This window comes from Corvus cornix, chromosome 5 (genome assembly GCF_000738735.6).
Source record: "Corvus cornix cornix isolate S_Up_H32 chromosome 5, ASM73873v5, whole genome shotgun sequence".
In the NCBI taxonomy this organism is placed as follows: domain Eukaryota; kingdom Metazoa; phylum Chordata; class Aves; order Passeriformes; family Corvidae; genus Corvus; species Corvus cornix.
Window position 1 is genome coordinate 39501349 of NC_046335.1, and position 20845 is coordinate 39522193.

General features: G+C 38.5%; 1 protein-coding gene across 7 annotated transcripts in view; it reads right to left on the reverse strand.

The window, feature by feature from the left end:
- Window positions 1–20845, reverse strand: part of CKAP5 (cytoskeleton associated protein 5) — a 53918-nt gene that overhangs the window by 12931 nt on the left and 20142 nt on the right. For all 7 annotated transcript variants that reach the window (XM_039552452.1, XM_039552447.1, XM_039552448.1 and 4 more), the window contains 21 exons: window positions 20136–20264; window positions 19203–19382; window positions 18164–18277; window positions 16869–16979; window positions 15583–15675; window positions 14823–15008; window positions 13110–13204; window positions 11703–11760; window positions 11496–11621; window positions 11027–11163; window positions 10692–10866; window positions 10044–10157; window positions 7798–7926; window positions 7032–7226; window positions 6275–6410; window positions 5433–5521; window positions 4100–4225; window positions 3281–3430; window positions 2685–2888; window positions 1863–1998; window positions 871–1064 (listed from right to left, as the gene is read on the reverse strand). In XM_039552452.1, coding sequence (XP_039408386.1) covers window positions 871–1064; window positions 1863–1998; window positions 2685–2888; window positions 3281–3430; window positions 4100–4225; window positions 5433–5521; window positions 6275–6410; window positions 7032–7226; window positions 7798–7926; window positions 10044–10157; window positions 10692–10866; window positions 11027–11163; window positions 11496–11621; window positions 11703–11760; window positions 13110–13204; window positions 14823–15008; window positions 15583–15675; window positions 16869–16979; window positions 18164–18277; window positions 19203–19382; window positions 20136–20264 — 2877 coding nt within the window. The remainder of the gene's footprint in view (window positions 1–870; window positions 1065–1862; window positions 1999–2684; window positions 2889–3280; window positions 3431–4099; window positions 4226–5432; window positions 5522–6274; window positions 6411–7031; window positions 7227–7797; window positions 7927–10043; window positions 10158–10691; window positions 10867–11026; window positions 11164–11495; window positions 11622–11702; window positions 11761–13109; window positions 13205–14822; window positions 15009–15582; window positions 15676–16868; window positions 16980–18163; window positions 18278–19202; window positions 19383–20135; window positions 20265–20845) is intronic.

Genomic DNA, 20845 nt, shown 5'->3' on the forward strand with positions numbered 1-20845 from the left:
TTCCCAGACCTCAATTGCAAAGCAGTAGGGTAAGTTGGACATTAAAAAAAGCTGAAGACTTAATGGAGCCCCAACAACTAGCCTTTTTTGGCCAAATAAGTTATCCCAATACTCTAAATCAGATGTGTTACTTGTACAGTTGACTATAAAGCAAGTTACTCTTTATAAACAATTTAATTCCCATGAAGGTCAGTGTTTGACTCATTTTTTCCCAGTTTTGTTTTTCATTCATGCACACACAGGTTATATACACCTCTCTTATGAAGGCAGGCTGAGAGTTGGGGTTGGGAGCATGCTGAAGAGAAGGTCTCTCTCTTGGGAGACCTCAGCACAGTCTTCCAGAACCTAAAAGAGGCCTACAAGGAAGCTGGAGAGGGACTTATAACAGGAGCATGCAGTGATAGACAAGTGGTAATTACTTTAAAATGAAAGAAGATAAACTGAGATTGTATTAGAAATCCTTAACAGTGAGGGTGGCTGAGGCAATGAAACAGTCCCTGGAAGTGTTAAAAGTGTCCCTGCCCATGGCAGAGGGGTTGGACCCAAATGATTTTTAAGGTCCCTTCCCAAACCATTCTGTGATTTCATATATTCCACAATCTGGGATTAACCAAATAACCATCAGAGGATCTATGATGTAGTAAGTTATTTTCAAAACTACAAAATGCTCTTGACACCAACAGCAAGAGGTACTATGACCAATCACAAGCCAAACAGTGCTAATCCCCTACAAAAGTGTAAGGAAGGACTTGGAAAAAAAACCAAACCACCAAACCCAAAACAAAAAGCTCCCAAACAGTGCCATAAACCAAAGCAAGCACAGCACCCTAACTGCAAATCCCCCATAAACTCATTGGCAGTTATACTGACATTTCCAATCAGCTTGAACACTTGGTCGCCATGGACGTTGTAGACGGTCACAATGGTGTTCAGCGCAGCGTTGCGCACAGCGTTGTCCCGGTCACCAATGTGAGTTGCCATTTCTTTTAAGGCTTTCCCTGGAGTTGGCTGGCAGACATTCATGCCATACGATTCAACCAGACATCCAAGCTCTTCCAAGCATTCTAAATGAAGACAATAACATGTGCACATTCAAATTTAAAGCTGCTGGGAAGAGAGCCCTCCCAATTCCTGTGTTGCTTGCACGACTTGAACATTTACTGTAGAGAGCTGCCAGTCACAAAGCTGATGATGATAGATATACTCCAGGTGATTTATGGGATCAATAGTAAGCCACAGCAGACTACTTCACAGATAGTATCTAAAAGCTGTCAGTCACCTCTCTACACTTCAAATATTTCCCATATCCATATATGAGCAATGTTACAGTTAACATCACATTCACGTTAACAGTTGTGAGCTCGCAATGCTTTATTATGTATAGAATTTAACTTTCTGCTTATACCAGGCCAAGATATTTTCAAAGTGACCAGGCAGTTGTTTAAACTACAAACACCACAAATTTATTACAGCCATTACTTATGGTGAGACAGATGTACAGTGTAAAAACATTTCTTGATCAGATTAACCGATTCCCTTGGTGAGTAGGACAACAGTATTGTCACTGTTCTCCCCAGCACTGTTCCACCAAGAAAATAAGCCTACTCAAGGGAGACTCATAATACCAATAGCGACTTAAGAGATTGCTTGTCTTTGGAAGGTACAAAGACACCAAAAATTAAAAGCAATATGATACTACTTGAAAATCTGATCCTTTAAACACTTACAAACATCTGCATAAAATGCCATGTGCAGGCAAATCTCACACCCCACCCAACATTCTTATGCTGGGTTTTTCAAGATGCAACCCAAAGCAATTTCAAGTACTTTGCACATGTGCAGTTCAACAGCCCATTTCCCACCTGCACGTTGTTTGGAGTTTTTTGATTTTGTCCCCTCCATGATGAAAGGGAACATCTTGCTGGCTGGATAGATGAGACACATTCTGTTCAGAATGGCACGTACATCCTTACGGATGACATCTTTCGGTTCTCCTACCTAACAGAAAATTAATGTAAAAAAAATGAAAAAGAGGGGAAGAAATACAGAATATTTTATACAGTCTCACAACGCTTTTGACTATGCTAAATAATGTTAGGAAAGCCAGAATCATTCTCAAGGCAAAATCCCTTTTTTGTCAATGTCTTTTAAAGGGAAATATGCAATATAAAATCATAAAGGTTAGAAAAGACAACCTTAAGATCATCAAGTCAAACCATTAAACCAACACTGCCAAGTCTACCACTAAACCACGTCCCCAAGTGCCACATCTACATATTTTCTAAATACCTCCAGTGATGGAGACTCAACCACTTCCCTGGGTAGCCTGTTTCAGTGATTGACCACCCATTCAGTGAAGAAATTTTTCTGAATATCCAATGCAAGCCTCTCCTAGAACAACTTGTGGCCTTTTGCTCTCATTCTATTCACTTGTCACTTGAAAAGACAGTAACAATACCCCCCTCACTACAACCTCCTTTCAGGTAGTTACAGAGAGCACTAAGATCTCCCCAGAGATCTCCTTTTCTCCAGGTTAAAAAAACATGGCCTGTTGAATCTCACACCAGCTACCAACTGGATTTAGCTCCATTCACAATATATTTAGAATGAACATACTGCAATTTTTGATGGTATTCTGCCATATTCCTCATGAAAATTGTTAGACTCTGTAAAACAAATTGTACCTTTAGGATAAGATATGGGATGAAAGAGGCAGCTTCATTTTCAGTGAGGTGATACTCTTCTTGACTCAGCAAATTGAAAAGCAACTTAAGGTATTCAAGTGTTTTCATCAAAACACTTGTGTTGGTATCAAAGAACCGCAGGGTAAGCCATTTTAGGATCAAATCCAGGCAGCTGATGACTCCATCTTTTTCACTCTCCAAGTGCTTGAAGGAAGAGGAAAAAAAATAAAGTTAGGCAAATGAAACACACATACACTGTTCAACAAGAAAATAAGCTAAGCTAAGTCCGGTGAGATAATCTACATTTACTGGTAGGTTCTTAGAACCATACCTACTCACTTTTAACTTATATGGCTTTCTGAAATTCTAAGAGAAGTCTCTGGTGAGGAAATTTTCCCTTCTCCCAAGAAAGAGTATTAATACCATCTTCATCATACCTCTGAAAATTACTTCTATGTATGTTTAGGTTTCAACTACACAGAACAATGACCCCTGGCTCCTCAGAGAATTTCTATTTGATTTTGATTCAAGCAGTATCTTTCATAGCAGATACTAATTCTATCAGCCTCATCCTACTACCACAGATCCAAACTCACCTCAATCATAACAGCCAGTGCTTTGTTGTGATGCTGGAAGTCTGCATGAAACATCTCATCCTGTAGCCATTTGGCTACACAAGTGGACATCTGAGTTTTCAGCTGTTCAATATATTCATCACGGGGAGTAGTGAAATTCCACTTTAACACCTGTAAAAGGCAACATTTAGAACTCAAAGCAAGCAATGCCTTTTCTTCCTGACAGACACTGCTGACTGCACATCTTTTAATTCTGCTTTAGAATCTGTTTTCAAAGTCTTCTTATTGACAATAAATAATGAAAAATTAGTGGTGTTTGCTCACTTTTTTTTACATGACAAGTTTTCTTCATGTGGACTGGTTATCCTTATTCCATTATCTCAATAATTATCACTTAAAGTGGTTGTTTTTAAGCTACAGACTTGCCTACCTACAAGCAAGTTACAAATAACATGAATATTTTCAGTAATAGAATTTCCCTACAAATTTCTAAGTGAGGCTGCTCAAAATAAATATATTAAAGCATTTATAATGTATCCTAGAACTCTGACATGGTACCTGAAAACAATTGACTAAACTTAATAATTCTTCACAACTTGAAAAATGTAAAAAGGCCTTTGACTTTTACGACAGGGTATAGATGCACAAAATTTGAAAATCAGAAAAGGAACACCACAGTAAGCCCACTATTGATGTATGTTTTTCAGCTCAAGAATCAGAATCCAAGAGATGGACAGTGGCTAACATGCCAGAGTTTGTTCAATTCTAAATTAAAAACTAAAGAATGCGTTAAAATTGCACCCACTTCAAAACTTGCCAACACATTCTGATTTTTCTCACCTTCAGAGCTTTCTCTTCTTTCATCCTCTGTTCCTTCCCATTTGGGACAATGATAAAAATAGGACCTGATTTATCATCGTCTTCCTTTAAATTAGGCTTGCTTAGCACCTTCTTTCCCTGCACACCCTGAAAAAAGCAAGGTATTAACAGGCAACCCAAGCCATATAGACGCGCCTCAGTCCCAGCAACTGCAAGCGTTAGGTACCTGCCACCCTCATGCTGCCTATGTGTACAAGAGCCAGAGAGAAGCTGAAAGAAAAATGTTGATTAGAAGTTTAAAAGTATGTGCTCAGCTGCTGTGGAAGCAATACCCGTGACAGTGTGCACAGCAGTACCCTGTGAATTATGACACATCACTCTCAACCAGTGTGCTAGTCACCCACACACATCCCTAAAACCCAATGTGGTACCTGCTTGATAGACTGCCTCTTTGTCAGACTTGAACCGCCCTTGCTGAGGCTTTTATTAGCTTTGGACAGGCTGGCATTACCCTTGGACATACTGCTATTAACATCTGACTGCTGTAAATAAGCCATAGAAAAGTCTTTGCTGTGAATCTGTTAAAAGGCTTGGAATGGAAACTCTTGAGAGTAAACAGCTGTCTGACAACAGAGGCCTTAACTCTACCTACAGAGTTCTGACAGAACATGGCATCAACTTCAGCAAACCTACAACATTCCCTCAAGGTTTGTTCTTGCCATGAATATGGACCTACATCAAATGTTCTTGTTACAGCACTACTTTAGACAATGGAGACAAGGGGACTGTAGAACAATTTGGGTTATTTTTAGTTATACACATAGGATAAACTTTATTATTAACAGCAAAGAAAAAATACTGTAACAAAACAACAGAAAAATCTAACCAAAAATTGACTGTAATCAGTTGAGGTTATTATGTTTTTAAACATACTCCTTCCCTTTTTGCACTTTTGATTGAGAACTTTTTACCTTTCATACTTTAAGGCAGAAATTAATTTCTTTTGATACACGGGTTCAGAAGTAATATTCAAGTGTAACATTGGAACTGGCATGGTAAGAACGAATTCTCAATAGCACAAAATCAAGGAGGCCAAGAAAATTTAGAATAGACTGAGTTGCTCATAGGACTAGTTTTTGGCAATACAGACTTTAAGAATGAAACAGATAATGACAAAAGCAGTGATCAGGTAAGAGATATGGGAACGCCTGTCATTTCAGAGTTCAGACAAGCATAAAGATTTTTAATAAAAGCTGTCCCTAGCAAGGACTACACTCTTCTACCTATACCACATTAACAAACCACAGCTACTAACTTAATGAAACTGATCTTATACAAAATGAAATCAACATACCTTAGTTTTAGAGGAGAGTCCTCCTGCTTTGGCTTTTTTGGGATCAGGCTTGGATTCCATGGTATTAGACCCCAAATCATCAGCAAATGCTGGAGAAACAATAGACCATTTAAAGTTTTCTAGAAGCCCATTTTAAGTTATCAGTTTTCTGTTCTCAGGACATAAGAAAAACTGTTTGTGGACACAATATGCTTAATCACACAGATGTCTGAAGATTTTAGACCCACTGAAGAGGCCCCTTAAATTCCATGTTAGCATACAAAGTCTTCCTAATTAAGACCACAGTATATCAGCCAATATGTCATTTTTGGACACAATTTAAAAATGCAGACATATACACTGTGAAGGCTAATGACTAGAGCTGTAGTTGCACCTGTTTTAAGGAGGCAAGCTAGCCCCAGCAGGCAGGACTACTTTTTCAGATCACTTGTCCCCACACACTTTCCATCACACTTTTTTCCATCAGCACAAGCATTCTGGTAGTCCCACAGTGAACTACACCGAGGAAATAATCCAGATAAAAAATTATGTGAAAACATTAAAAAAAAAAATTGTATTAAAATCAGATTAGTATTAGAAAAACCCTCCCCCTTTAGCCCAGCTTGGTTTTAGCTTCAATACCAAGTAGATATTTTCAAGTTTTCAAATAGCAGCTGACAGATGGTTGTGTGGAAAGGAAACACCCTCCTACACTGGAAGCTGATTCAAATGCAAGAAAGACCAGAACCCTAACTATGCTGATTATCTCTTCTTCAGTTGAGTACGTTTACTCCTCTGGCACGTCAAAAAGCTTCAAAATCCACCCTTTTCTCAGTCTTTTCCCACAATGTCAGAGAGGTTACCTGATGCAGGTTGGAATTTGGCTGGAGCTGCTCCCCCTACCACTCTGGAAGATGCTTTAGCAGGAGGAGCTGGTTTGGCTGGCATGTTGGCTTTGGCTTTCTCAAGCATGGCCAGTACCTGGTCTTTGGAAGTTGGCTAGAGAACAAAAAAGGGAAAAAAAGAAGTGATAAATTTAGTACTGTCTATCACTAATCTTTCCAATACATGTTACAGGAAACAAAAGCAAAAGTAGTTTGAAACAATCCATTCTCTGTTAAGCATCTTGGAGGATACTCATCTTAAACCATCATTGTTCTCAGACACTTTTGTTCCAAGTTAAAACATTTTTCTTTAAAGTTTCTTCTTCAAGATCCATGGGACATATGTAAACCAGAGATCTGTTCTAGGTGAGTGGTCTTAGGACATCAATGGAGTGCCTACTCACCACTCAGGGGTCCATAAGCCAAACCACACTGCTAGCAATCATGTTAAAGTATGAGTACAAAGGCATAGAATGGGACAGGAACTGGTATGGAAGCTATCTGCAAGTAGATTTTTTTTTTCAAGCTCTTGAAGCAATAGGCCTGTAATGGCAGTAATCATTTTTAAAGTAGAGAAAGCTCTAGCTCACAGCTCCTAACACTATTTTCAGTCCCCCTGAAAATATTCAATGCAGACAAGCTCACATGATTCAAGACAGCATATCATGAGACTGTGAATAGGACTTAGTACTCACACATTCAAGATCACATTATTTAATCTCTGTAACAGAAATACCTTCAGCTTGCCAGTGGCTTTTGCCATCTTCTCAAAGCCAAGATGCATCATGAAGAACGGCAGGGCATCCTGTGCCTTTTTACGCACATCACCATTTCGATCTTCAAGGCAGGAGTACAAGTGAGGCACACACAAGAGTAGGTCAGAAGGAACAGAACGGAGGGCAGGCAACTTCTCAGCCAACCAACCAAGAAGCTGAAAGTTTTAAAAGAAAAGCTTTCAAAGAAGTGCTCACAGTGCTATGTCAGGCCACAAGAGTCTGAATTGCAGTCCTTCACATACCTCCATGTAAGTAGGAAAAACCTACCCAAATTTTTTTCAGAGAAATATTCTTGAACAACATCAATTTTCATATCAGCAATTACAAAAATTAAAAGATAAGTACAGCATATTAGCACACAACTATCTTAAATCTTTAAGCCTGTTTCTTCCTTTTGAACAATTTCAGCTGCTCTTTTTAATGTCTCCCATTCTGTTCTGTGGTGAATTTGAGGGAACACACACTAGCTCTTAAAACACTAATCAAAACAGACAGAACTTTCACTTTAGAGGCACTGAAGTCGAAATGACAGCTATCATGCAGGAAGAAAGCCTGTTATTATCCTTTTGAGGTTCAACAATTTTATGTCAGTAAAAATACACAGCTACTTGTTTTCTCATATAGTGGTAGCATTGTGTCATTTCAGTCTGCATAGGTAGAGAGTCAACAGCATAAAAGGTTATTTAGATTTGACACACATAAGAAGTTTACTCGACAGAAGCCTACCTCTTGTCTTAGGAAAGGATTTTCTTTTTTGAGCTCTTCAGACAGGTCTTCCCCTTCCAACCACTCTTTCATGCCAGTTTGTTCAGCCCAAGCATTCACAGTTGCTAGTGCAGCAGCACGAACATTATTCTGCAGCAAGAACAAGATTTAAAAAGAATAAACCTAAAGAGGGGTCAGAAGATTACAACAGAAGAAGCAACAGTCATCCTTCCTATAAAAGGAAAAAGCTTCCACATCATGGGCTTTGAAATCTTTTTCTATTCTCTGCTTGAGAAGTCTAAAATTCAGAAGAATTTAGTTTTAGTGATGGTATCAGCTGCAGCAATCTCCAAATCAGCCATTTTACTTATCTACCATAATTTTTTTAAAAAAAGTTTGATAAAAAGGGTGAAAGAGTATCTTTAAAATTACTTTGTACATGGTACCATTCATTGATGACAATTCTGGGAGTCTAACTCTCAAAGAAGCTAAAAAATAATGTTAGTGACTTATACAGTGCTTAAAATAGACTGTGCATTCATAAATCAAGGCAAGTGGATTATGGAGCCTGCTATTAGGGCAATGTCATTTAGGATACACATGCACAGAAGTCAAATCAGGAGCGAGGGAGCCCTCTAACTCCTACCAATTTCCATCTTTAGTGCTTTTTCCAAGCAAAATTTAGAACAACACCCTTTTTTGAAGCAGCTATATGAAGCTATGCAAAGCCAGATGGAATATCTAACAATCAGGGCTCTTTAAAACTTTATCAGTCTAGACATGACTCTATACATATGACCCTCTCCTATAGGCTGATTTTCAGAGGAAAGCTAATAATGTAACAGACTCATTCAGTTAAGTATGAGCCAATCGTAAATGCAGAAGTAACATCCAGGCATATACGTAAACAAGAAGTGAGCATCCTTGCAAATAACTTGCCCCATCTTCTATCTCACTGAGGAAAAGAAACAAATCATGTGCTGCAGATAAATAGATGCTCATCAGCCTCTCTGACAAGGCCTTGGTTCCCATCATCCAAATTTAATTTGTCTTCACTCATGCTACAAGCCGATGATTTTCCTCAACTATTCAGTTGGGTCCACTATAAACATATTGAAGTAGGACCCAAAAAGGACCATTCTCATCTTCAAAAACTTGACAAATTTGATAAACTAGTTAAATCTTGCACTTGCAGTACTGAAAAAATATTACCACTGTAGCAGAGTTCAGATGAGCATAAAATCTTCTGTCAGCATTATAGTGCTTACAAGTTATGTTGGTATTATGCATTTTAGCAACAGTGTAAGTTAGCCACAATTGGTCTTCTCCTTAAAACATGTACTTGGAACTCTCCTACCAGTCTGGGGCTCTGAGCAACGTGGTCTAGTGGAAAGTGGCCCTGCCTATGGTATGGGGTTGGAACTAGATGGTCTGTAGGGTTCCTTTCCAACCTAAAAAGTTCTGTGACTCTACAAAAGGAGCTTGCTGTTACCTCAGGATAATTGGGGAGTTAAAAGAAGAACTTAACAGTCATATAAAAAAAATCGGTTCTTGAAGACTCTTAAAGAGAAAACAGTTTGAACCAGGAGATTTTTATCTAACCCTAGAACCAGTCATAGTTCTTCCACTGTTTGGGACAGGTAGATCCAGCTCCTGCTCTTTTTCCTACTCACATTCCAAACAGAGACAGCTGAAATATGCCATCTCTGATAATTGCCCACGACTTCTGGCACAAGATACTGGCACCTTCCCAAGCCTCTTTCGCCATTGCTTCAAATAGCTCTTTCCCATGATCCTAGCTCGATTTTGACACAGCGTCCTGGCAAACTCGACATTGATGTTACACAAGCTTCAGTGTCAGTTGCGAATATCCTGTGCCTACCTACAGTTCAAAGGGTTCATACACAGCAACAAAGACAACAACAGTGTACACTGGAATCCACAGTTATACACTAAAAAGTCTACCAGGAACTTTACCAAGCAAATATGTTCAGTGTCTTAACACAGTGTACCTTCAGCAGCAGAAATATGCATATAGTGACCACATTAATTTAAAAGCCAGATTGTGACACTGGATTTAGTTACAAGGAGGGGAATACATCTGAATATACATTCAGGCACACATTTATACTTGAATATTAAGCTGCCATTCAGGCAAGAACTTTTAAAAAAAAATTGGAAGCTTCCAAGGAAGTTTTAACTACCATCCACCTTTCAGGCATAGTTTAGATACACAAAAAGCGAAGAGATCTGGACACTTGTCCTACCTTACTATCTCCTAGGACTGTAATGACAGGAATCCCCAAATTTTTCACATACTGTTTGATATTGGGGCCCATTGCTGTTGCTAGCTGCTGAAGAATGCTCAGAGTTTGTTGCACCTGCACAAAAAGAAAAAGGTTTAAAATAAAACAGTGTTACAAGCAGACGTGCAAAACCTCCAAGTTATACAGGGAAAAGAGACACTGCTATATATTGAGCTTTTATTTTAGAATGCCTAATCAATGACACCTATTCCAGTCTTCAAATTCACCACACTGAAAAACAAAAAATACTTCCATATTCTGAGCAAATCAGGTTTCAAGTAAAAACATTTTCAAACAAGGGACAATTCACTTTTCTCACAAATGAAGCAATTAGTCAAGCTTTTTTCTTTTAAGATTTCCTTATATTATATTCAGTGTAAAGGTAGATCTCCCTTTCTTTTGAAGCATTTTTAAATTTAAAAAAAAGGGAAATATTTATTAAAATAGGCGAATATATGATTTGGAAACACACAGTTCACTGTTTTCCAACTGCTGACTTAATGACATTGAAACAGGCCACACAGTAATAAGCAAGGTTCATCATAAGGAATCATAACTATCTTAAGTTTTAAGCTGAAAACAGCTGAAACAGGATTTTGAAAAACATACCAAGATTTTATTGGAGTCATTGAGACGACCCTTCAGAGCAGCTGGAAGTTCTCCTATGTTTGGCTCTATGAACTTTGCTTCATTTATTATGCTTGTCACTTCATCCAGACCTTCCTTTCTGATCTTCCAATTTTTATCCCCAATCTTAGACACTAGCTCCGCTGTGATCTTATCACTGCAAGAGAAAAACAGGTAAAGTGTCTGTTTACTTAGTTATCTCTCTATTAGTATTTGAGTGCTTTAACACCACAGATTTCTACTTAGAAAGCATTTATAAATGCAAAGTTTTGAATTGCAGTGAAAGTGTATCTTCAGGTGGTAGAATCCAAACCTACCTAATATCTGTTCTTGGCAAGAGATCCACAACATCATTCCCAACCTCCTCCTGTTCTTCTTCCTCACCGTCATCCCCACCTCCCACACTGTGCCTGGAAATGCCACGAGTTGGAGCTGGTGCTGTCTGTCCTTGCATCTGCAAGCAACACAAAATCAGAAACAACTCTTTTACAATTTTTCATTTGACCTTAAAAATAAAACCACTTGTATGATACGAATGCACTGGCTCAGGACAGCAGACTTCTAAAACATTACACTATTCAAACCCAGGAACTTTTGAAGTTCATAATGAAAAAAAAAGACTTGAGATAGCTACACATATTGAATTTGTGGCCTTTGTGCACCATCTTAAAGAATATGGTTCAATTACAAGCCCAAGGGTTAGACCACAATATTTCTACAGACTCCAGATACTTAAGTTTCAAAGTAGCTTTAATGACACTTGGTAGCAAGAGCTACACTTCCTACCTTTTCAAATTCTGCATCTATCTGGGAGAGAAGGGCTGGCTTCTCATCCTCAAAAAACATTCGCAGAGAAGGTCCCACATAAAGATACATTACTCCCAGCAATGTAATGGCAGAAGTCCTCACAGCCTGCCAGAAAGAGGAAAAAGCACTCAGTCTTCAAATTCAGGACTGATAATAATTTAGGATTAAGATTCTAAATTTACTCACTGGGTTAGTTGCAGCAAGAGCTGTCTTCACATTACTGATGAAAGCTTTGACATTCAATCTGTGGAAAAAAGATGTCTCCCATAAATAAAACACAACACAGGAAACAGCACCAACAAACAAAATCACAGTATGTTAAAGAAAAAAGATACCCCTAGACAGATTTACACAACTAACTTACATGCAGGAGATAGGCACACTTATAAAATATCATCACAGGTACAGTGTAGGTAGTAGCTGCTTAAATAACTACTGGAAGAGATCAGTTTGGAGAATAGCCTATTGTGAAAAATCAATCAGTAAACAATTTATATCAAAGCCTACTATTATCACAGCTGTAAAGTTTCTTAAACTACATAACCCATGTGAATGCTAGGACTGAAATGTTGAGGAATGAATCTAGAAAACATTTTAAGTACCTGAAACATGACTACACAAAAAAGGTGGGGGTATATTATCGTTGTGGTGGGTCTTTCTGTTTTGTTAGTCAGTCTCAGGATCTTCCAGAAAAAGGCATAATTTTCAAAAGGAAATTTTCAAGAGAAATGAAGGAAGGTTTAAATTCCTGAATCTTCTATATTTTCTGTGCAGCCTCAAAAACTGCTGTCCTAGTAACACATCTACACACATTACCATGCTGTAAATACATTTTTTCTGGGGGAATTTACTAAAGAAGAGTTTATTTCTCAGACTTAATCAATGTCACTATCCATTTAAAAGCCACAAAATATTTTAAGACAGGCATAGTAACTGCCCCCATAGCCAAATAAAGGTATTTGAAGTCTTCCCTGCTTGCTTAGAGATTTTTTTCTCAGGACTAAACTATTACATATGCTTGACCACTTTCAGTTAAAAGACTAGTGATTAAAAATCAAGGAAAGCTATCCCTGGTTCTGATGGAGAATTAATTTCTTACTCTCATAGTGCCAGCTATAACAACAGCTATTTTGTTGCCCAAAACTTCATCCACCTGTTATCAACCTCAAAGTGTCTCTCCAAGGAGATTAACAGGCATGCTGGTATGTACTCTTCTGTAGGCTGTCAGATTCAGTTGTTGTGGTTTTTTCTTTTAAATTATAAAATATAGTGGTCCACCTGGGTACAGGTATATCCAAGTAGAAAGAATGCAACAGACATGCAATACAACAGCTCTGTGCCCAGCCCACACCTAGAAGTACCTTAAGTTCAAGACAAATGCTCTTCAGAGGTCGAGTGACAAAGCAGCTAGTAGGGTAATCACATCCTATCATACTAGTAATGCCAGATACTTTCAGTTATATACTGAAGAGCTAGAAGAGTATGGCTAGCATGAGAGTTTAAGTAACTAGAGTTCAGATGAACAGAATCTTAGGTCCAGATTAGAAACATTTTCTTTGAAGTTTCTCATAGCAATTCACTTAAAAGACTTACCCAGAAAAGCCAAACTCCTTAATTGCATTTGAAAGCCAATTCAAGGTTTCTGACTGGTTTTTAGGATTCTTCTGAGAGAAGGCCATAGCCACAACCTGGAATAGAAGAGAGTTAAGTATAAACTTTCACTGGCAAAGCAGGTGACAGAGCACTGTAATAAAGAAGTGAAGATACCCACAAAAAACACAGGGCAAGTGAACAGAAGAAGCTAGGGTAACAGAAGAGGAAAAAAAGCAACTGTGTCACTGTAGCAGGATGTAACTGGAACCGAAGTGAACCAGAAGTTCCTGAAGTACTTAAAGGCAGCCAGCAACACCTTTATTATGGATTTGTACCTGCTGTGGCAGTACTATAAAAAGCACTGAATAATTAGTCATTATTACTGTGCCTCAGAAGATCATGAAAGAGATCCTCCTAGAAGCACATGGAGGAGAGGGAGGTGATTGAGACAGCCAGCACAGCTTCACCAAGGGTAAGTCCTCCCTGACCAACATCACGGCCTTCTATGATAGAGCAATTACATCAGTGCAGCTACAGATACCACATATCTGGACTTCTGTCAGGCCTTTGACAAGGGCCTCCACAACACCCTTCTCTCTAAACTGGAGACACATGGATTTCGTGGGTGGACTCCTGTGGATAATGAATTTGTGGAACCATCACATCCGGAGGGTAGTGGTCAATGGCTCAGAGTCCTGATGGACATCAGTGACAGGCAGCACTCCTCAGGGATCCACACTAGGACCAGTACCATTTAATGTCAAAAATGACAGACAAAAGGATTGAGGGCATCCTGAGGGCAAGTTTGAGATTAAACAAGCTGAGTGGTGGAGTTGACACCTGAAGGACAGGATGCCATCCAGAGGGACCTGGACAAGCTTGAAAAGTGAGCCCATGGAAACCTCAGAAGGTTCAAGAAGCCAAGTGCAAGGTGCTGCACCTGGGTCAGGGAAACCTTCCAAGGAGGCTGGACATGAGCCAGCAATGTTCACTCACAGCCCAGAAAGCCAACTGCACCCTGGGCTGCACCAAAAGCAGTGTGACCAGCAGGGCAAGGGAGGGGATTCTGCCCCTCTACTCTGCTCTGATCTTGTGAGACCCCACCAGAAGTGCCACATCCAGCTCTGGGGCCTTCAGCCCAGGAAGGACATGGATCTGTTGGAATGACTACAGAGCAGGGCCACCATGATTAAAAGGTTGGAGCACCTCTCCTATGAAGGAAGGCTGACAAAATTGTAGTTTTTCAGCCTGGATAAGGCTCCAGGGTGATCTTATTGTGGCCTTTCAGTACTTGAAGGAGGCCTCTGAGAAAACTTTTGACAACAGCATGCAGTGGTAGGTAGGACAAAGAGGAATGGATCTGAACTGAAAGAGGAGCTGTGGATGCCCTATCCCTGGCAATGTTCAAGGCCAGGTTGGATAAGGCTTTGAGCAACCTAGTCTAGTAGAAGGTATCCCTGCCTATGGTGTGCGGGGAGGACCTAGATGATCTTTAAGGTCCCTTCCAACTCAAACCATCCTATGGTTCTATTTTCAATTTTAGAAGGAATACATATTTAACTTCTGCCTCATGAAGCATCTCGAGAGCAAACAAATCACTTTCATGCAACAGAGAAAAACCAAAGATTTGGGATTTACTCCTCAGACTGAAAGGACACCCCACATATTATTTTGATTTTATTTACTGAAAGAATACTTTTGCTGCTCACTCACCTGCTCAGCAGTCCACGGCAACTGACACGCTTCTGCTATTGCTGTCATGGCCTCTTTTGCATTGCTTCCACATTTCACATCCCCAACCTTGTCTACAAGGCCATCCAGCACAACCTGTGCTGAAGTTTTGGAGAAGTTTCCTTTCTGTGCAATCAAAGCAACTACATGCAGTTTCATCTGCATCACCTGCAATGTCCGTAACAGCAAGAAAGTTACTCATGTCTTTGTGTATTTTAGACTAATTTTTCTTATTCTATAGATCTATAGATACACATAAGAATTACATGTATTTGTGGGTAAACACAAACATATCCACAAAATTTTTATTTGTGTACATATACACATTTGAATACGTAGAAGTATTTACGTACACAGATATTTTATACACATACGTATATGTGTTTTGTGTGATTATATACAAAAATTGTGTACATACACAAATACATATTGTTATATATACACAACACCAAAATACTGGGCTGCCATTATCTACTTTTAGAACTTATATACACACACACATATGCTTATATATATGCACATGTATACACACACATCTAAAGACAATCCTTAGATATCTTAGATGACATTCAAGTCTCAAATCCCAACAGAAATAAAATCCAGTTTGAGAGTTTATATTCTCATTGATTACAGATAGAACTGTGGCCACAGTGATATACGCACTTATAGCCCTTTAGCTGGAAACCACTTAATTATATTAACAAAAGATGGACTGTTTACTTACTGAAGGATAATGCATTACCTGAAAATTTGTTTCCTTCCAACCAGGTTTCTTGGCCAGCATTCTTACTAGAGCTTGGCAAGGCATTTCACTTCTCTCCATAAGCTCAACAGCCTAAAGTATAAACATGAAGTTAGCCAGTGGGCCACAAATTATACAAAACTCAAACAGAAGTTCTCAACTGTCCTCTAAGTATTTTCTTAATACTGAATTAAATTGCAGAAATTCTCAGCATAGTAACTTACCTGAAGAGCCTCTTTTACAAGGATCTTGAGGTACTGAGCCAATATTTAACCTACAGCATTCACATCACTACTCCTTTAATCTTCTTTAACAAATTTCCTTAAAATCACTATTGGCCATTCCAACCATGGGAATTTAACACTTAACTAAAAACAAACAAACACCCCCAAATAACCCACCTGCCCCTCAAAAGGCTGCTTTTGTTTTTTAAGAGGAAGTATATTACGCACCTTTCATGTTGGAATGCTGACTACACAGCAGAGATTAAGCCTGAATATGATCTAAATTACTGGGGTTTAGCCGTTGTTAGGCTTATTCATTCAACTGAAATGGCAACATTTGAATAAAGTAGGCTTCTGCAGCAGCATTTCAATGCAGCCAGTCATCATTTCCTAATTGAAGTTAGTCACTTTTCCCACTAAAATATTAAAAACTCAGTCACAACTGTACTGGTGAAGTGGTATGAACTACCTGTACATCTACAGTTGAAGCTTTTTTGAATGTGAACTCTCAAAGGTTGTCTGATGGATACCTTCTGAGTGGCATGTGATGCTTTTTTTTTTTTGTTTGTGACTACATGAAGCACTTTCCACCAGCTGCAGAGACTGCTAGTATTGTATAAGACTCTAAACAAACATGTCAGCCGGCACATAGTTGATTATAATCAATCGCTACCTAATACACAAACACCAGGAAATTATTTGCAACAGATTTGGCCTAGTCATTGCAAAACCTTTTGTTTAAATCTAGCTATCTTTGAGACCAAGCTTTAGAACTATTTGGAGTTTTAAAAAGACCTCTAAGTATCCTTGGTCAAAATACAAGTGTTTTTGACAAAAGCACAACTACCTACATTAAGATAAAATACTTACTCCACTATTGTTATGGAATTTAAACCATATAAGCCACTTGGCTTTTGCAAGTATTGTTTTATCCATCAGAAGTGCTGACATACAACTACTGCTAGTATGTATTTCACAAGACTTACCAGGCCTAAAGAGCTGAAGAAATCAATACTTGTTTTCTCTTTCCCTACTGCCTCTTATCAACCATTACAAACATACCTTCTGAAACTCCTCCATGCAGGCAAGCCTCTCTTTCCAGTTACCACTGTCCAACTGCTGGATACAAGAAGCTGGAAGGACAGCAGCAGCTTTCTCTTCACATACTTCTATCTGCAGGCAGATCAGAACAAGGTTAACACTCCACTGTATCCCTTCAGAGGAGAGCAGCAACCCTAAGGACAGGTAATATAGTGGACTGACCCTTGTATTTGGTGCGCATTTACGAATTATAAAACAGGTTCTGTTGTAGATTGAAAGATTTTAGAATAGATTATAGTTTAGGGGTCTTAGGGGTTTAGAAAGCTGCTAAATTGCACTGCAACAGAAAAGTAATCCCTGGAAAGTATGAGAAACTGTGCAGACAGTCAAAAATAATCTTTAATACCAACTATCTGCTTAAAGAATCAAGCAGAGGCAACCTAAAATTTGCAAGGTAATTTTGGATCAAGTCTGAATAAACACTGTCAACAACGAATCAGCACTTGATGAGGGCAAACAGGAGAAGACCTATCTTCAGTCTCCATTTTAGCAAAATGGAAAATTAAAGTTATCTAGTGATAAAAACTTCCCTTGTTTCATTGCTGTTTGCATCACCTTCAGGAACTGTATTCTCATTTTCTACTGTATAAACTAGCAATATAAACTGGATACACAATGGAAGTTACTCATTCTAAGGAATACTCCAAATACAACTATGGTTTGGACTGACAGTCCAAAAAACTTGCAGATACATCTAGCAAAGCTTTAGTAGGTTTTTGTTACTCTTTGACCTATAGATACCTGAGTGTACCTGGTTCCCTACCAAGAAAAGTAGGTAGATGCCCAGCTAACATGCAGAATTCAGTAATTTTTTGAAATGTAACTTAATATGAACAGCACAGAACAGTTTTGTATCAGTTCATTTAATTGTTACTTTATTTCACTTCAGATTTCAATGTAAACTCCAGAATAATGTATTCTCAGGCTTTTAATAACAGACTCCTTCAGTAAATAATGTGTCCTAAATTACATATGAAGTATCATTGGTTTTTTCATCTTTTCCTACTTCAGAGACAACAGTATACCCTGTTATAAGGCTATAATCATGATTTATTGCTTACTGTGCCAACAAGAGCCTAAAGAACAGGTGTAATTACCAAAGGTCCATTTCACCAGTTATAAAATCTATACGTATTGCTTTCCCTTCTCCTAATGAAAACAATCTCAGTGAAAAATTTTCAAGTACCTGAAGAACTGATAAACCAAAGCTGCAATCACAGCAGGCTTTGTATTTCAGAGAACAGCAGAATACTCACAGAGAGCTCAGACTCAAATATTTCTTTGGTCTCAGGACCCTTCTTGCCTTTAGCCCCAGCACCTCCTGTACCTGCAACTGTAGCTGGTTTGCCTTTCTTCGGTGGGGCCCCAGCCTAGAAAGTTAATGGACAAGTTAGCCAAGATGAAATAGTCTCTAGCACAGGTATCAAAAGAACTGCTATCTTTCCTACACTACACTGCTATATTCTAATGTCAAAAAAATACGTATTTCTTTGATAGCATAACAACTGCAGGCAGAGATAGTTTTCTGTTAGAGCTTATTTAATTAATATATTGCTTTTAGACTATAGGCATTACAAAACATAACGGGGATGTACAAGACAAAGAAAGATGAAAAAGGAAAGAATGTATGTATTTGCGAAAGTTCAGGAAATAATGCATTCATCTATATGTTCTCCTACAGATCCTGGTTGGATACTAAACTTGTGACTGGTGTCTCTTTCCCAGGTTATCTGAGTACCAATAGATTTCAAAAATTTATCTGTTCTCCTATTCACTTCCAGGTATCCCACCTGAAGAACTAAGTAGCATATTACAAAGACCACCTACTGCAGTCGATTTTTAAAATCCAAAGAATATTAGAGAAATGCAGGCTAATAGTCCAAATTATTCCAAAATAAACAAAGGAACAAACTAAAAACGATGCTGAAGAAATACTCAATACTTAATTAGTAACCTTGCTAGTTATAAGGAATGTTGACTTCAGCCAAGTACTACCATATCACAGAGCACATCAATGTTACATGCGAGGCTCCTCTGAATGCCTCCAGTCTTATCACTACTTCAGAATCAAAATCTGGTATTAAGACTTAAATGACAAGACAGTTTGTATCATTAAAAACCGAGATTTCATCAAGTACACTCCCAGAAAGTCCAAGATTCCTTCTGCTGTTAGGCTCACCTACTCCTGCAAAACGACAGTGAGAGCTCAGTGGAAGGAGATTCAACAGGCCACCTTTGATCTGCAGTAACTATTTGATGCAATCACATACAACTGACTGTCAGACAATCTCTTACCTTCACTGCAGATGCTTTTTTCAGTGGTCCTGGTTTGGTTGCTGCATCTTTTGTTTCTTTATCTCCTCCAGGCCCTGGAAGAACAGTGGTCTTTCCAGCAATAGGCTTGCCTTCCTTTTTCTCAGCTGCTCCGGTTTTCTTACCATAAACCAATTCTACCTTTTCAGCACACTCTTTGATCTGTCAAGCAGTGACGGAAAAAGAAAGGTGGGAATGGAAAGAAGCTATTTAGCTACAACAATTGGATGTAGAGTGTCCCTTTCCCAGCAGTGGCTCAAACTTGACTACTCTGGAAAAAGTATGAAGAGTTCATTTACTTCACAAAATTTTGTTATCCAGTGTTCCTCCAATAGTAAGGTTAACCAGTCAGTGGTATCTGCCATCACTGTATTGCCAAAATAATTTTCCTAGTTCAAAATAAAGTGCATTTATATACAAAGAAAACACTGACATCCTACTGATACTTATAGATGCTCTAAGACTAAGTCTGAGCACCTTAAATTATAAAATCTTCATTCAGTCAACATACCTGTCAGGTTACACAAAAGTATAACAACTTTGTTCTTGGAAAGTCATTAATACCAAATCTTATGTAGTAATAAAAAATTAGACCATATGGTTATGACCTAAAGGCTTGTTTCAGACAACAGAGAAACTGTCAAAAAACAAACAAAACCCCATATACCACCAACCAAAACCACAACTAAATCTCACAACCCACCTCATAGACAATACAGCCAGATGCTTTATGTAAGAATGAAAAGATTTTCAGATTCCCTGCAACATCAATAAAATTTAAGTAAAAAAAAAATACATCTTCAAAAACCTGTGCTGAAATTAACTAGGCTAAAGCATCATCTTTCATCTTCTCTAGCCTAAGATGTACCTTAAAATGATAAATGGAGCCTTTTTTACATTTATAACAATACTTACCCGATCAAGCTTTAGTTTGTCTACATCTGCTAGAAATGGATTCACAGCCTTCTCTCCAGCTACTTTCAAGGCAGTGCCTAATGCTTCAAATCCAGCATCTCTTACTTCAGGAGCAGAGTCATTGATATGCTGCAGAGAAAAGACAACTTATGTCATGTGACTTGTGGCCCATATCTAAACATCTATTATATAAATCCCTTCCCCTTATTTAAAACCTAAGTCTACCAAAGAATAATCCTTAACATTCCACTGCAGAAAGAAAAACGTTGTTTCTCCCCTCTGTTTTCCTATGTACTGATCAAGTCTACTTTTTCTCAGATACAGCCATGTTCTCATCTTTGCGCCTTTTCCACAGATAGAGGTTGAACACTCATGCTTTAAACATCATGACAGTTCATAAAGAGTTTAAAGTTCTGCAATCTTGCTCAAATCTCCATTTTTTAAGCCAGGGATATTGCCCATAACAAGGAAAGGGCTATTTTGCAATAAGAAAAAAGTATACATCACTATTATCATTTACACTGATTAATGCTCGAACTTCACTGCCATGTATGAGTCAATGATAGTTGTTCTTTTATTCATAGTAAATGGCAGCATTCCAACAAAAACTTGTTGGAGATGTGTGCAAGAAGCAAGTGGCAGTGTCTGGGAGTTCAGTAGTTGTAAATCACTGCCTTGATCTATTACAAACTTAGTGAATCTACAGCTTC